At 38.9% G+C, this 14,844-nt stretch overlaps 1 protein-coding gene across 1 annotated transcript; it reads right to left on the bottom strand.

Moving 5' to 3' along the window:
• Positions 1-14,040: 14,040 nt before the first annotated feature.
• LOC137249019 (ctenidin-1-like) lies at positions 14,041-14,529 on the bottom strand. The gene is made up of 2 exons (XM_067780086.1): positions 14,420-14,529; positions 14,041-14,360 (listed from the first exon to the last, which is right to left on the bottom strand). The coding sequence occupies exons 1-2, from the start codon at positions 14,472-14,474 to the stop codon at positions 14,137-14,139; spliced, it is 279 nt and encodes a 92-aa protein (XP_067636187.1). The 5' UTR covers positions 14,475-14,529; the 3' UTR covers positions 14,041-14,136.
• Between the last annotated feature and the right edge of the window lie 315 nt (positions 14,530-14,844).

Genomic DNA, 14,844 nt, shown 5'->3' with positions numbered 1-14,844 from the left:
TGAAAACATTTATTTGAAGAAATTTTTTTAATTTTATAATTCATTTAATAATTTGGGAAAAATTTAAGCAACGTGACATAAAGACGGACAAGGCGACAGCTGTTTCGATTATACCTTGTAAATCTCTTCAAAGCCTTTTCTCCCGGAGTGGGAGTCGGGGGAGTGGGGGGAACTCCTACGATAGTTGAAATGGTTACAAACGCATTCAGCTATGTCATGCCTTAGTTGTTGTAAAGTTTTTCCCAATTGCCTTCTTTTGCATAGTTTAATTTTTTACACATTGCATACTTCGTATGCAATTATCTCCCACTCCCGGGAGAAAAGGATTTGAAGAGATTTACAAAGTATAATCGAAACAGCTGTCGCCTTGCCCGTCTTTATGTCACGTTGCTTAAATTTTTCCCAAATATTAAGTAAATTAAAAGAAAATAATATTGAATATTAGTAAATAAAAATGTGAGTAATAACTTATTAGTGATATTATAGATATGTTATTAGTGATACGTCAAATACGTGGCAACAGAAACGTGTGTGTGTGCTGACAAACTGTCCAGTCGAAATTTATGTATTTTTTTATTTGAGTCTTTGAATTTATAGATTCTTACAGACTATATTATGCAAATTTTTACATTAACTTAATCCTAAGAAAAATAAGATCTTAGATTGTTAATTAAGGCAGCGTAAGGGAAAGTATAGTCAGCACCTGAGGAGTTAAAAAACATATTCAGATCAGCACAAGCCCTAGAAATGGGAGCATTTATACCATAAATAGTTCTAGAAAACCCAATTTTTAAGGGTTCAAACTGTCGGAGGTTTCTGCATGGTACATTAAACTGAATTTTATCAAGAAGTGATGGACAATCAACGATCCCTGAAATTATGCCACTGACAAATGGGCAAGATAGAATGGATCGTCTATTTGCAAGCGTGTTTAGATCAATTAAAAGGCATTGGAAATTGGACGTTTGTGTAACAAAAGTGCAAAATAATTAATTAAAAGGTGTTTAAAACTTTAAAAGAATGATTTTAAATAGTAAAGCGAAGTGAACAAGTGGTGTGTGAAGTGAGTTCAGTCAGTCAATTAGAATTAAATTATGGAGACAAGTGCATTACTGTGATTGTAGAATATTCCAAGATGAATATACTTATTATATATATATTGCATTAGTGATAATGAAATCTATGCAATTATATATAAATGTATAAATATCTTGTTAACAGCAAAACAAAAACTCTAAAATTCTAATTGCCTATAATAGGAACTTAAAAAAAAATCAAAGTAGACATTTGGGGAAAAATTGCAAATATTATAGAAAAAAATTTCAATTCGAAAACTTTTTGCCAAGAGCGCGTGTGCCTAAAAAATTAAATATTTTAAAAAATGCCCCTATTTAGAGAATGCGTAGTAAATCATTGATTAATAAAACCGACAATCATCGCGATTGTTTTTATCGTCTACCGAAAGATCCTCAGCTTCTTTCGAGGTGGTTGACAAATTTGAGGATCCAACGGTGTGAGAAAAAAGATCTATTTGATAAAAAAAGACGTATTTGTTTGCGGTGTACATTTCACCAAGGAGGCAGAGGGCCTGAAAAAATTACTAAAAACGCTGTTCCACCCTACACCTGGGTAAGTAAAAATTTTTTAAAGTGATAGTTCCTCTAATGTGTAGAGGCATGTATTGTTGCGGTAAAAGTCTAGTTGAGGGGTCGACTGCTAATACGCTACCAAAAATATCGGGAGAGGTGTCAAAAGACGCGTATTGACCTCGACAACAATAACCCGAATGCGAAAAAGAAAAATTGTATCTCTGTCCGCAGATATTTGCAGTTGAAATTGGCGATTTTCTTGTGGTTGTTGTAATGTTGTACACACACACAAAAAATTGTGAACATAAATGTTCTTCGCGAAAATAGTTTTGATCTGTAAACCGGTGTTGGACCCATCCATACAGGTGTTCTGCGCAAAAATACTATGGACCCCACCCATAGAATTTCAAATCTTTGTCTTATGGAAGGGTCACTCAAAGGCAAAAGAACTAGTTGGTCTCATAATTTGGTTACCCCCGTAGCATCTTTTTTCAAAATCTATTTTTTTAAGTGGGGAGAACAACCTCCATAAAATTTACTGAAATATGTATTTAATGTCGTTATTTTATTCGTTTTTGGTATAGAATTATCGCATTTTCTATATCGAAAATTTCTACTTTTCGCTAAATTTTTTTTCGAAAATTGAAAGGTGCGGGGGAGGCGGGTTCAACGAACCCTCCGAACAATTACTTTTTAATAATTTTTACACATTATAACTTTAAGTATGCAAGTATTACAAACTCAATGGGTAAAATAAGTCAATGGCTTACAAATTGAGCAGTTGTCACTGCCCTCCGCCTTCGCCCTCTCAACATACTCGAAATAAATTTTCTCTTAAATCAATAATGTTTGGTATCTGGCTCATACAGATCGAGATCTAAACAATAAATTGTTTTTATTAACATGCTTTTATTAGCTTTACCTGTGTGTTTGTTTGTAACTATTCGTTTTTTTTTAAATCCTTGCACAGGTTACGACCCTGTCGATAAATTATTGGCTAGTGATAGAGTTGGTAAAAATATTTTTGAGGGAGTTGATGCCGAATTGGTAACTGTAAGTAGCACTCCGCTAGCGCAGAAAGCTGCACGGAAGCCTTAAAAAATGCCAGAGACCGAAGAAGTTGATGTAAAGCGTTAGCGCCTGGCATACGAACCTTCAATATCGCTGCAAACAACGGATATATAAAAGCACTAGTAGATAAGCTCAGAAGGACAATAATAGATGGACGACTATGAAATATACTGGAAACTCAACATATAAATTGGCAAACTGCTTTAAAAAATACAACACTAACACAGCATTCAAAACATCGAACAATCTAGGGCGAAAACTAAGAACTAACACTAACTCAGAGGATCCGTTTAGCAGCCACGGCGTATAAAAGCTTACCTGCGGATGCCAGCATAGTTACATAGGACAAACAGGACGGCAAATAAGAACGAGGTTCAGAGAATATATTAGAGATTACAACAAAAAAATATGGAATTCAAATATTATACCCGAGTCTAACTTCGCGAATCACATGGTCGAGAATGAATGTTCCCCAGCAAACATCAATAAAACAGTTAGGGTTCTTCACATACAAGCAAAAGGCCGACGTCTCAACGTACTCGAAAACATGGAAATCTACAAACAGAAAACATTCGACGGTAGAATAATAAACAGATAACACGCAATTTCTGACACAATATTCGAGCCTTTTAAACTTGTTTACAAGAAACAAAGTAACCACACAGGTACAACAGACAAACACACATTAACAAATAAACACAAACCAATTAACACACCAAAACAACAAACCCACAAAGAATGTCAAACGACTAAAATTACTGATTTTTACCTACCCCAGTCAGCCACACAAATCGATTAGTAAACCACCCTCGGTTCTGAATGAACACACAGCACATAAACATAACTAAATCTACACAAGCGTAAATTTTGACAATACCTGCCCATGTACCTACGAACTATAAACATAGGACAAACGACAACAACAGATCAGAACGAAAATCGACACTGATGATGGCACAACGCCGAAACCGGTGTGTATCAAAACCAAATTTGACAAGGGATGACGGAAAATCGTTCCAATATACATCATTTATCCACCCTGTCGGAAAATCAACAAAACTAGATGAGTCAGTTATTGTAAGGAGCGGGTGCTTTTAAGCTGCCTCCGTTTAAGATGACGTGAACGACTTCCCTCTAGAATATAAGCTCTCTCTGAACATTGGTTACCAGGTGGCCCATTTGGTTCGGACAGACATTTGACCCGGCCTTGATAACCTTCCGTCTTTCGTCGAATTTCGGGTAACATTTTAAATTTTTCCAATACTCTGTTCCGTATTTTTCGATCGGGTGACAATGATGTAGCTTTATGGATCTGTTAATGTTTAAACTTTGAGCTGGATATGAAAATATCCGTTAATAAATATCTGCAACCGCTGTGTGACTGTATTTTTATGAACAATGTATGTACTTTTTTTCACCGCCAAATATATGGGAAAGAGCGGAAGATGTTACAGATCTTGAATTTGCATGCGTATTTGTATTTTTTTTTTATATAGAAAGTGGGCGCGTTAATCAACCGATATTAAAAAGAAAAGACGCCTATTTATAAAAATAATATCATAAACTGTTTTTGATGTCGATGCTAAGATTTGAAAAGATTCGAGCGGGTCTAGTAGGCCACGCCCGTTTTTTTTAAATAGTTAAATACAGTTTTAAGTCAACCTTGCGAAGTTGATCATATACAACTTTAGTATTGTAGCTTTATAAATGATGCAAAAATCCCTTTAAGTGCTGTATTATCATAGAATTATATTTCATTTTGAAATAATACTTAATACTTATTTTTTTGTAGTATTAGCGCGGTCAGAAGAAGTAGTGTGTTAAATTTCATTACAATATTGTGAGGAATATTAGTGACACTGATACTCACATCACTAATCTGATAGTAAGTACATGAAGACACTACAACAATAAAGCAAGCAATCACTTGTATCTACATAAACGAATCAGTCATTATGTCTACACATATGTACGTACACGCAGCGCAGAAGAACGCACAAACACATGCATATATCTTACCTGAGATGCGCTCAAAAGTAGGCATTGATTTGTGCAAGTATCACTCACATATACACGCGCATATGAGAAGCTATAAACGTAGTTATAGCTGGTAATTTTATAGCAGATAACTAACTAGTAATTTCTGGAATTAGAAGCGCCTAGAAATATGTCAACGAGGAAACCGCACAGTATAAAAGCAGCAACAGTTGAGGCACGACAATCAGTTTGGCTTAAGCAAGCCATCAGTTGCGAAGTATAAGTGTTATTGGAAGTACTTTCATAAAGGCCATTTTTCATTATCCAATATTGGCGTTATTTATTCAACAGTTTAGTGATTCGAACGTTAGCAGAAAATTTGGAATAAGCGGAATTGCAGTAAATTCGTTACAGTATGATAGACCGATCAATGAGCAACGCTAACTTTAATATTTTTTTTTTCGGTTTATATTACCGATTTTTTCGGTTGACTTAAGTACGATTTAAAAAAAACTCGCTAGGCGCTACCACCGATTAAGTCGATAGTGGCTACCGAAAAAATCCTTTTTTTTGTGAAATCATGCATTAGATAGCGTTGAACCCAGCAGTTACCCACGAACGTACGTACAAAAAACGTGTCAGCTCACACGACCTAATTTATGAATGTGCAATGTAAACGAAAACTCACCTCCGTTCAACGCACGTACGTACGTAGCCCGGAACGTAGAAATCAAAATAATTTTGATTTTTTCCGTAAGAACGTGTCAGCTGATCGCTCTCTCAGAGCAGAGATTCTATTGGGTTGGTTGCCGTCAGTCGGTCACCGAGCGGATTGCCAACTGCGAGGTTTGCAACAGAACGAAAACAAAACACGAAGTCATGGCCAGATGAAGCAGTATATTTCAGGTGCATCATTTGAAAGGATCGCCATGGATGTCGCCATTTCCTACTAGCAACCGCGGAAACAAATACGTACTGGTGGTTATGGATTATTTCAGTAAATGGCCAGAGGTATACCCAATCCCAAACCAAGAAGCAGAAACAGTAGCAGAAGTGGTTACAAACGAATGGGTTGCAAGGTATGGTGTACCAATGGAGATACATTCTGACCAAGGTAGGAATTTTGAATCAGCTGTGTTCCAAGAAATGTGCAAGAAGTTGGGCGTTCTAAAAACATCGGCAACTGCATTGCATCCTCAGTCCGATGGTATTGTGGAACGTTTCAATAGAACATTGGAGGAGCATTTAAGGAAAGTAGTAGACAAGTATCATAAGGACTGGGATATACACATATCATTATTCTTGATGGCCTACCGATCGGCAGTACATGAGACAACGGGCCAAACTCCCGCAAAGGTAATTTTTGGCAATGGCCTTCGACTGCCAGCTGATTTGAAGTATGGAATAGATGCCGATGCGGAGAGAAATGTCAAGAAATCCACTGGTGTCTTGGAAGAAGAGCTGAGAGAGATACACGATCTGGTAAGGCAACGAGCAAAGATTATGAGTGACAAGATGAAAGCGAGGTATGATAAAGCAATTAATTCGGAAGGGTTTCAGGAAGGAGATTTGATGCTGTTATACAACCCACAACGAAAAAAAGGTTTGTCACCGAAATTGCAGTGTAATTGGGAAGGCCCATACAAAGTTGTAAAAGGGATCAACGATGTACTGTACCACATACAAACCATTGGCAAACCACGAACCAAAATGAAAGTGGTTCATTTGGAGAGGCTAGAGGCGTTTAGATCGAGAAATTTGTCTGATCGGGACGATCACAGGTGGAGGGCAGTGTGGCGAATATTAGCAACACTAAGGGATATTATCATCTCTAAGCCGATGCTAAGCAGTGACTTGTATGCACATCAATAGATCAATCATTATGTCAACACATATGTACGTACAGGCAACGGAGAAGAGACGCACAAACACATGCAAATATCTTATCTGAGATGCTCCCAAAAGTATGCAATTATAATTGTGGAAGTGTCGCTCACAAATACACGTCCATCTGCAGTTATAATTATATAGCAGTAACTAGTAAGTTCTGAAAATGGAAGCGCCTAGAAAAATGTGAACAAGGAAACCGCACAGTATAAAAGCAGCAACAGGAGAGGCGCGACAATCAGTTTCATTTAAGACGTTGTCGGGCGAGCAATAGTAGTGTTATTGTAAAGAACTTTAATAAAGGCCATTTTGCATTATTGAATAGCGGAGATATTTGTTCAACAGTTTAGTGATTCGAACTTAGCAGAAGGTTGCAAATAAGAGAATTTGCAGTAAATTCGTTACAGTATTATCATGACAAGAACCCAACCACAACCACCGTGAAAATAGTCAAAAGCAGCACAACACAAATTGAATGAGCATAATAATAATCACAACTTGGCGCGATATACTTCCGAAAAATTTAGACAGAGATTCGGTTAAAATTTTCGTCGTAGCACTTTTAAATTTTTCATAAAGATTGGCGGGTGGGGCTGTGGACTCCGAACGGTAACTATAGCCCTGGTGAATTTTTACGTTTTTGATGGTTTTGATGTTACTTTTACCGGGAGCCGAACCCAGGACATACGGTGTTGTAGGCGAACATGCTATATCAGGAACCGGAAAGCTTATCCCAAGCAATTCATCCCGGACAACTCATAACAAAGAAAATTCATTCCACGGGCGACTTATACTCGGAAAATTAATTCCACATACCATTCATCTCCTTGGAGTTAGGTTCCGTGAAGTTATCATATTGTTACAATATTAGCAACACTAAGGGGGTACTGCCACCTCTAAACCGATGCTAAACAGTGATATCATGCACATCCATAGATCAGTCATTATATATCTGCATGAACGAATCAACACATATGTACGTATACGAGCAGCGGAGAAGCAATGCACAAACACATGCATATATCTTATCTGAATTGCTCACAAGAGAGGGCAATAATTTGTGCAAGTATTACTCAAATGAGAAGTTATAAAAGTAGTTGTGGCTGGCGATTTTGTAGCTGATAACTAACTAGTAGGTTCTGGAATGGAAAAGCCTAGCAATCAAAAAGTATAAAGCAATGAGAAATCAAAAAGTATAAAAGGCGCGACAGTAGAGGCACAAATTGGAAGAAGGTCAAGCAATCTTACTGTCGGAGGACATGTGGATGGAAGGGAACGTTTACTGACTGTAGATACGGGTGCATCTCATTCCATCGTTCGAGCGAATTTAGTCAACAAGAAGATAAGACCATTGCATAGAGCAATATTGCGTACAGCCACTGGAGAAGACAGCACGGTTCTAGGAGAAGTATCATGTGAAGTCGCAATTGGGAACGTCACGGTAGTACACAATTTTATAGTGGCATAAATTGTCGATGAAACCATAATTGGAGTGGACTTCTTAATCGACCAGGGCATCAATATTGACATGCAAAGCAAGACGATGCGATATAAAAACATGGATGTACTAATTAATTTCGGCTACGAGAGAGGCTACAGCAGGAAACGAGTCCTGATTGAAGAGAGTCAGCAAATACCACCAAAATCCGAAGCAGTCATCTGGGCAAAGGTTGATGGAGATTGTGGCACAAACAAATTGTGGGTTGTCGAAGCAGCAAACAAATCAGCACTGAACATACTTGTAGGAAAAACCCTGGCTATGACAAAACAAGATGGACGTTTACGGTAAGAGTACTCAATGAGTTCAAGTCACCACTCAAACTGACTAAAGGAGTTATTTTGGGAAGATTCCAAGAGGCTGAAGTAGATATTAACTGTGAACAGCTCCAGGAACACGTTTCACCTAGTAATACTGATCTTTCAAATGACATCACGGCATGGACGCAGGGGCTAGAGGAAGCATATCAGAGTAAGGCAAAACAACTGCTCCTAAAGTACTCGAAGATATTTGACTAGGATGTTTCCAAACCGGGCCGCACCAACGCTGTGAAACATCAAATTGACACTGGAGATGCGAGGCCGATCCTTCAAGCTCCACGTAGTGTTCCACTGGCGAAGCGTGAAGTTGTGAGTCAAATCATACAAGAAATGAGCGACAGCGGCGTCATCGAACCATCAGCTAGTCCATGGAGCTCACCGGTAGTACTTGTAAAGAAGAAGGATGGAAAAATGAGGTTTTGCGTTGACTACCGGAAGTTGAATGACGTAACGAAAAAGGATAGCTACCCATTGCCAAGAATTGGCGACACTCTGGACTCGCTATCTGGTACGAAATGGTTTTCCGCGCTGGAATTGAAAAGCGGCTACTGGCAAGTTGAAGTGAAGGAGGAAGATAAAGAGAAAACAGCCTTCAGTGTCGGTGATGGTCTTTGGCAATTTGCAGTGATGCCTTTTGGACTTTGTAATGCACCAGCTACTTTTGAGAGACTCATGGACCAGGTACTGAAAGGACTACATTGGAAAATATGCTTGGTGTACCTGGACGACATCATCGTATTGGGGAAGAACCTTGATAACATCTTAAGAATTTGGAGGAAGTTTTCCAGAGAATAGCTGGCGCTGGTCTGAAGTTAAGTCCCAAAAAGTGTACGCTGCTTAAAAAGGAAGTAAATTATTTGGGTCACAAGGTAACGACAGAGGGCATCTGCACTGCGAACGAAAAGATAGAGGCTGTAAAGGATTGGCCAAGACCACAAAACCTACATGAATTGAGAAGTTTTCTTGGGCTGTGCACATATCTCCGCCGATTTGTACCATATTTTTCCAGCGTAGCCCATAGCCTCCATGAGCTTACAAGAAAAAATAAAGCTTTTGAATAGAAGAAGGAGCATGAAGTGGCTTTTCAAACATTGAAGGGCGGTTGTGCACTGCTCCAATGTTAGCATTTCCGATTCCAGGAGCAACACAGATGCGAGTGGATATGCTATAGGAGGCGTTTTATCACAACTGGTCGATCGACAGGAGAAGGTAGTTGCATATTACAGCCGTTCGATTGGAAAACCAGAGAGGAACTACTGCGTTACGCGGAGAGAGCTGTTGGCATTGGTAGAGTGCATTAAACATTTTCACAAATACCTCTACGGCCAGCGAATCCGTGTGAGCACAGATCACGCAGCGTTAAAATGGCTTCTGCGGTTCCGTAATCCGGAAGGACAATTGACACGGTGGATCGAGCGACTACAAAGCTATGACTTTTCCATTGAGCATCGAAAAGGTAGTACCCATGGAAATGCCGATGCAATGTCACGAAGACCATGTAGTTTGGAATGCAAGCACTGTTCAAAGGCCGAGGCTAAAGAAGACATTATAGATGTCCGGCTAATGACTATAACGTGTACGGATGAATGGGACAAGGAACAACTAAGAAAGTGTCAGCTAGAAGATACAGATCTGTCACATGTTATGCAAGGGCTCGAACGAAACGAAAGACCAAGCAGAGAGGAGATGTCAGCAGATTGTCCCATTGCGAAGTCATATTGGGCACAGTGGAAAAGTTTAGAATTTATATCCGGTTGCCTTCGCGAGTATGGGAGAATGAGGATGGTCAATGCAAGAAGAAACTAATAGTTGTTCCCAGAAAGAGGATTCCTGACGTGCTCAGCGAGCTGCATAATGGTACAAGTGGAGGTCATCTTGGAATCACAAAGACGCTCGAGAAAATTAAGCAGATATTCTATTGGGTTGGTTGCCGTCAGTCGGTCACCGAGTGAATTGCCAACTGCGAGGTGTGCAACAGAGCGAAAGGACACAAAACACGAAGTCATGGCCAGATGAAGCAGTATATTTCAGGTTCACCATTTGAAAGGATCGCCATGGATGTCACAGGTCCATTTCCTACTAGCAACCGCGGAAACAAATACGTACGGGTGGTTATGGATTATTTCAGTAAATGGGCAGAGGTATACCCAATCCCAAACCAAGAAGCAGAAACAGTAGCTGAAGTGGTTACAAACGAATGGGTTGCAAGGTGTGGTGTATCAATGGAGATACATTCTGACCAAGGCAGGTATTTTGAATCAGCTGCATTCCAAGAAAGGTGCAAGAAGTTGGGCATTCGAAAAACACGGACAATTGCATTGCATCCTCAGTCCGATGGTATGGTGGAACGTTTCAATAGAACATTGGAGGAGCATTTAAGGAAAGTATTAGACAAATACCATAAGGACTGGGATACAGACATAGCATTATTCTTGATGGCCTACCGATCGGCAGTACATGAGAGAACGGGCCAAACTCCAGCAAAGGTAATTTTTGGCAATGACCTTCGACTGCCAGCTGATTTGAAATATGGGATAGATGCCGATGCGAAGAGAAATGTCAAGAAATCCACTGGTGTCTTGGAAAAAGAGCTGAGAAAGATACACGATCTGGTAAGGCAACGAGCAAAGATTATGATGACAAGATGAAAGCGAGGTACGATAAAGCAATTAATTCGGAAGGGTTTCAGGAAGGAGATATACAACCCACAACGAATAAAAGGTTTGCCCCCGAAATTGCAGTGTAACTGGGAAGGCCCATACAAAGTTGTAGAACGGATCAACGATGTAGTGTACCGCATACAAACCATTGGCAAACCACGAACCAAAATGAAAGTGGTTCACTTGGAGAGGCTAGCAGCGTTTAGATCGAGAGATTTGTCTGATCGGGACGATCAGACTTAAGTGGAGGGTAGTGTTACAATATTAGCAACACTAAGGGGGTACTTCCATCTCTAAACCGATGCTAAACAGTGATATCATGCACATTCATAGATCAGTCATTATGTATCTGCATGAACGAATCAACACATATGTACGTATACGAGCAGCGGAGAAGCAATGCACAAACACATGCATATATCTTATCTGAATTGCTCACAAGAGAGGGCAATAGTTTGTGCAAGTATTACTCAAATGAGAAGTTATAAACGTAGTTCTGGCTGGCGATTTTGTAGCTGATAACTAACTAGTAGGTTCTGGAATGGAAAAGCCTAGCAATCAAAAAGTATAAAGCAACGAGAAATCAAAAAGTATAAAAGGCGCGACAGTAGAGGCGAGAATTCAGTTTCATTTGAGCTATCAATCAGTTTGGTTATTAAGCCAGCTACTTGCAGTAGTATAAGTGTTATTGTGAAGTACTTTAATAAAGGCCATTTTTCCATTATTCAATATTGGAGTTATTTATTCAACAGTTTAGTGATACGAACTTAGCAAAAGGGCAAATAAGAGGATTTGCAAGTAAATTTGTTACAATATTATTAATATGGTACGGTCCAAGACGGCTTGACTGAGCTAGTAGTAGTGGAACCATGACGCATGGTTCAGGTTCACGGTTATTATAACATTCAAAATACTTAAGAAACATTTTCTAAAGGGGCTTCTCTTTCGCAACATTTGCAGTTCGCAGTCGGGATGTTTGTTATTGCTGTAACGATAAGGACACTCCCTAAAGATTGTTGGCGGGGTTAACGATGATGATGGCCTTTTGCCGATTATAGAATCGGTGAGCTGCAGAGCACAACAACATAATTTTTTTAAAGTTCAGGGGTGTCATGAATTCCATTTCTTTCAGGATTTGATTTGAATACAAAAAAAATTTCTAACTTATACTTAACAATTCAGTCATTTGGTATTCGAGTTATCTCTAAAATTTCTTTATTAATTACTTGCTTATCTCTCAAAGGTTAATAAGTTCGTACATCTATGTCAATCACCTATGTTCTTAAATATGAAATTCATAAGTACTTGTGACCTGGAATCATGAAAGGGACCTATTGTGCGAAAACAGGTTTTCGAGAAAAACGCGTTTAAAATTTTTGTTTAGCTTGACTCTGTGTAGCGGCCGACCGTTGTGAACGAATTTTGTAATTAAAATTTAAGTAACTTCCCGATAAGCTACAAGCTTGAAACTTGGAATATAGTTCAGAACCCGATGACAATGTAATAATAAGAAAAAAATCTCCGATAGGTGGCTCATGAATCGAAATATTTCAAAAAAATCCTATTTTTGGTCCGATTTGGCTTTAAATGCGATTAGAAAACTGCGGTTTGTTCCATTGCAAAGAACGTTAAATTTTCTATAAGAATCACTCAAAAAGTGAACAACGGTATTTTCCCACAATAGGTCCCTTACATGACTCTAGGTCACATTTGTGTTTATATGTACTTTGAGCTCAATATCTGCCCATGATCTTCTGGAGGTGTAACGCTCACCCATTTCTTGAATTTTTATAATGAGACGATCAAAAGCTATATCTACTTTAAGTTTATTTATATGTACATACACACAACACTTTGGGATTTGATAAAGTTTGGCGTGAAGCGATAAAGTAATGACTTAGTCGAGTGAGGGGCTCGTCTGCACGTATACTTCCACGCTCACGTCTACTCTCTAGGAACTTGAGATTTGAGGTGTCTAAGAAATACCATATAATCCACTGAGTCCATCGACATAGTGTTATCAGAAGACTTTTCGACGAAATTTGAAGAACCTATCAAAAGCAGATTAGATTGAGCTTATTTTCCCATTTTTGATGTGTTGCTTTTTCATTAGTCCTACAAATTGGCGGACGTATATATATTTTATACCGACTCCGAATGGCATCTGCTAAGGCAGATACATTTTTGCTGGGAAGCTTTTTTTTTCTGTTGATGACAGCTTTAGACGGGCGAACTGTACGATATTTGCGTAGGTGTTGGGACTACATATTACATACAGATAGTATCATAATAATAGAACAATAATTGTGACTACTATAACCGGATCGGCTGGTATATTCATATTTGTAATAGGATTTAGGTAGGCCTACCACATCGAAGATCCTAAGGTTCCGCCCCGAGCAAAGCAATATCAAAATTTTAGTAACAAGTTTTTTCAATTAGAAGAAAATTTGTTTAGGCAGGGTCGCCCCTCGGCAGTGTTTGGCTGCCATGAAAAGCTTCTTAGTGAAAACTCATCTGCCTTGCAGATGCCGTTCGGAGTCGGTATAAAACAAGCAGGTCCCGTCCCGTCAATTTGTAGGAAAAACTAAAAGGAGCAAGACGCAAATTGGAAGTGAAGCTCGGCCTAAAATCTCTTCGTAGGTTATCACGCCTTACATTTATTTTGAATAGGACTCACCTCACGGTATTAATTGTGTTAGAGTTGCTGTGAAGCTGTGGATTGAAAATTCCAAACCCCTCTATTGTAAAACTAAATTAAAACAGCGGCCAAAAAAATAATAACAAAGTTAAGCAAAGGCAAACAACTGACTGGCTTCCTCATATGCGTCAAGGTTTTTTCCAATCCCATCTCGGTGAGTAGTGAAACTAATGTTTAATGCAGAATACAGGTCACTAGGTAGTGATTTGGGGCACCCGGTGGTATGCGTCACTTCAAAAGTTTTAGATTTTTTACTTAGCTGATCTTGGTGTCCGATATAAATTTCCACTTTAATAGAGCCTACTGAAAAGCACATTCCTCAAGCAAAAGCCACAAGTTATAACTTAATACAGAAAACTAATTATTCACATTTTTTTTATTAAAAGAACAAGAACTAATGAATTTTTAGTTACAGATCAACTGTAGGAAACTTTTAATTGCAATTATTAAAAAATACATAAGGTACACCAGATCCACGACTACCCGACTTGCCACCACTTTTAACTCCGCCACCACCCGACTTGCCACCACTTTTACCTCCGCCACCACCCGACTTGCCACCACCCGACTTGCCACCACCCGAATTGCCACCACTTTTAACTCCGCCGCCACCTGACTGGCCACCTTTATCACCCTGCTTCCCACCCCCAGGTTGGGCTGAAAACAATTGTAAAATAAAATATTAAAAATCCTCATCAAATTTAATAAAATCTTACCATCTGCCACGAGTGCTACCAAAGCTAATAGAAAAAGTATAGTGAAGAATTTCATTTTGTCAAGAGGTCGAACCTTAACAAACTGCTGAAACTACCCAAATTTGTGTTCCCTTTTATACCATACAATTTCTAAAGTGTTAAGACAATATTATTGTCATTTACCCAGGGCCCCGGCTTTGGAGGGGGCCGGAAATCTCAAAATGCTGTCCAAGCTTTTTGCTTACAGAAAATAAATAAATTATAAGTTGAGGCAGCTACGCCTTTTGCAAATCGTAGCCAAGGATTGAAACAGGCACTAAACGAGTTACTTGGGCTAAATTTGACAGCGGAAACATATGGTGGTGTTAATGGCGTTATTAAATACGTCAGCAAGTTTGAAGTAGTATTTTGTTTTCCTCCATTTGGCTCAAGATTTTACAGTTATT

This window comes from Eurosta solidaginis, chromosome 4, assembly GCF_040869045.1.
Source record: "Eurosta solidaginis isolate ZX-2024a chromosome 4, ASM4086904v1, whole genome shotgun sequence".
NCBI lineage: Eukaryota > Metazoa > Arthropoda > Insecta > Diptera > Tephritidae > Eurosta > Eurosta solidaginis.
The sequence above is the reverse complement of the archived record's forward strand: the minus strand, read 5'-3'. Positions and strand labels throughout refer to the sequence as shown.

Excerpts from the sequence above, each read along its gene's own strand:
- LOC137249019 (XM_067780086.1), bottom strand. The coding sequence starts at position 14,474 with ATGAAATTCTTCACTATACTTTTTCTATTAGCTTTGGTAGCACTCGTG. Across the intron at positions 14,361-14,419 it reads GGTAGCACTCGTGGCAGATG|CCCAACCTGGGGGTGGGAAG; the intron begins GTAAGATTTTAT and ends AATTGTTTTCAG.